Genomic DNA, 3088 nt, shown 5'->3' on the forward strand with positions numbered 1-3088 from the left:
AACCAGCCTTCACAGTGAAAGGCTGTGCAATAGAGATGTTGTCCCCTCTGACTTATAAGATTATTAGCAATCTTCAAAAGGAGGACCCTATGAGGACTCGTTATAGGGGAAATTAAAGTTTTGAACTGCCAAGCATACACCTCATGACATCTTGCTACTTGTTGCCACACGCTCCCCATTACCATCCTGATCACCTTCCACTCAAATGCTCCCAAAAAACCCAGCATTCTCCACACAATGCACCTGTTAGCTAAGTCAGTTGCTCTAAGTCAGTCTTAAGTTCTCAGCTTCATTAGACCCAATGTCTGCCTATTATGATGAATATTTTATAACTCCCTTTTGCATTCCTAGAATGAAATCAGTAGGTAATATATTAAGCAATATACAAAATTATTAAAAAGTATAATGCTTTAACTGCAGTAAAATTATTAAAAAGTATAATGCTATAACTGCAATAAAATAAAAAGGAAGGCATTTTAAAATGAAATGTATTTACTCTGTAAATATTTGGGCCGAGGGTTCGGATCCCACATACAGACCGGTTCCCGCTCACTGGCTGAGCGAGGCGCGGGAGCAACACCAAGGGTTGCAATCCCGTTGCCGGTCCCCGGTCCGGTATGGGGGCGACACTGAGGGTTGCGATCCGTTGCCGGACACGGAAAAAAGACAAAAGACAAAAAAAAAAAAAAAGAAAACATAATGCAAGAGACAGAGGCTCACATCTTCTTTTAATAAACGTTTCATTTCAACAATATAAGATCAAGAGTTGCTACATACAAGAAGAAAAGGAAAATGAAAGAGTGGAAGTGGGGTGAACACTCAGATAATAACTAATATCAGGAGAAAAAGTAATAACTGCCTAGACTACATATGATAAGAGAAGGAGGAAAATTACCTTAATTGAAGCAGGGTTCACATGACAAGACAAATTACAGACTACGGCAGTAGAAGAGAGGAAGTAAAATATTCATAAGAATAGTGTCAAAATAATGACCTGTGCTGTGTTATGAGATATCATCTCTTGTCTTGAAACCTTACCCCTATTAAGGCATTCATTCTATCTCAAGTGCTTTAATAAAAGGCCTTTTTGGGGTGGCAGAAAATTGAAGATGGATTAGAAAAAGAAATAGTAGTGCAAAAGGCCTCAGAACTGTCGTGGGGTAGAACTGTGGGGACAGGAACAGAATAAGACAGAAAACAACAAATGACCCAAAAATAAATATGTAATTTCAAAATATAAGTTTTCCCATATTGATTTCTTATTGTGCTATCCCAAAATAATTGCTTTAGTATATGCATATGTCATAATAGGAACTATTACCTAAATATCATGAATGTCCAGTGGAACAGACAAAAGTCCGTGGGAAAAGGGTCATTTATCCCATGTCAGGTAATCCAGCACGCTTTGCCCCCACCAGGTAAATGCCAGCCTTGTCTCCTTCTCCTCCCCTTCCCATTTGACTGTGATAAGCCTCACAAATTTCCGAAACCTGCTTAGGGAGCAGTTCTGCCTGTTGCTGAGAAACACTGGTCTGTACGGTCCTCAGAGTGGATTCATCCCTTGTTACGGCATCTTTGATGTCCTCAGAAACACTCCCTGGAGTGCTCCTTGACAGAGACCGAGGGCAACTACTGCACGCAGCTGGCGCAGATCCAGGCTCAGATCGGGGCCCTGGAGGAGCAGCTGCACCAGGTCAGAACCGAGACCGAGGGCCAGAAACTCGAGTACGAGCAGCTCCTCGACATCAAGGTGCACCTGGAGAAAGAAATTGAAACCTACTGCCGCCTGATAGATGGAGATGGCAAGTAAGGAAAACCATCTGAAAGTCAGTTTTTGTCTTAAACCACAGCCATCCACTGCTCATTACCTTCCACAGCTCCAAGCCTTTTCTTTTTTATTCCCACTGTAGAAGAGCATGTCCTTCTCTTGCCACTGCTGTCATCTCTTCCTTGTTTTGTACGTCACGGCGTCCTCCTCATCTGCCTTGGATGACTCCACTTTGTCCTGCAGAAGTTCCCACTTCCTGTCCATGTTAATCACTGTTGATTTCAAGACTCCCCCACTCTCCCACCCAACTTTTTATTCTTCTTTCGATTCATTCCTCATATCACTGCTGCCCTGAGCTAAACGTACTCAATACAAAACCCTCAGGATCCTTAAATTTTAAATTATTGGGTTAAAAAAAATCAAATGGAAACAAGGTGGGGGTTTTTTTAGTAGTCTCTCTTTAGATAACATTTAATTACTTTCAGCTCCTGCACACAAAAATCTTAATATTTTCCTCTATAGAAACTAAGATCTGTTTCTGGCATACAAAGTTCACTTAAGTTCATTGATTCAATGAATATTTCTTAAGAATAGTAAACAGGAATATGAAAGGATAAACTGTTTCATTTTGGTTTTTTGGTTTTTTGCTTTTTGTTTTTTACAGTTCATGCTCCAAATCAAAGGGCTTTGGATCAGGAAGCTCAGGAAATTCATCTAAAGGTAATAAAATCTAGTTCTATTTCTGTTGCAGCAAATACTATCACCTTAATGAGTCATAAACTGTGGCTATAATCAGTATTGAAATAATTTTAACTTAAGTGCTCTGAATTGAAAGTATTATTTTGAGTGGATAAAAAGCTATCCCAAACTATTAATATAAATCTATACTTACTCCCTCACCAAAAATGTGCATAATACAACCAGCAATGGAATTCTTTGTCATTGAGTCTTTCAGGTTGAATATATATATATATATTCATATGTGTTTTATTTCTAGATTTATCCAAAACCACACTGGTAAAGACAGTGGTTGAAGAGCTAGATCAACGTGGTAAAGTTGTTTCATCGAGGGTTCACTCCATTGAAGAAAAGACATCTAAAATAACCAATCGCAAGACAGAACAAAGGGTTCCCTTCTAGTTGTCTTTTTTTGAGAAAAGAATAATTTGGGAAAGGATCCTGCACAACTGCATTATTCTAAATGTCAGTGAGAATAAAAACACTTTCTACTCTTAAAGATACCTGTTTAAGATACTCTTAAAAATACCTGTTTTCTTAGTTAACTATTACAGGATATTGGATATTTGTTGTCAAATAAAT

The 3088-nt window shown here is 38.7% G+C and overlaps 1 protein-coding gene across 1 annotated transcript in view; it reads left to right on the plus strand.

Annotated features, from left to right (window-relative positions):
- KRT28 (keratin 28) overlaps positions 1–2908 on the plus strand; it is a 9323-nt gene extending 6415 nt beyond the window's left edge. The window contains exons 7-9 of the mRNA XM_008586064.1: positions 1589–1806; positions 2433–2488; positions 2766–2908. Of these exons, the coding sequence (XP_008584286.1) occupies positions 1589–1806; positions 2433–2488; positions 2766–2908 (417 nt within the window). The remainder of the gene's footprint in view (positions 1–1588; positions 1807–2432; positions 2489–2765) is intronic.
- The last annotated feature ends 180 nt before the right edge of the window (positions 2909–3088 follow it).

Source organism: Galeopterus variegatus, unplaced genomic scaffold, assembly GCF_000696425.1.
Source record: "Galeopterus variegatus unplaced genomic scaffold, G_variegatus-3.0.2 Scaffold3817, whole genome shotgun sequence".
In the NCBI taxonomy this organism is placed as follows: domain Eukaryota; kingdom Metazoa; phylum Chordata; class Mammalia; order Dermoptera; family Cynocephalidae; genus Galeopterus; species Galeopterus variegatus.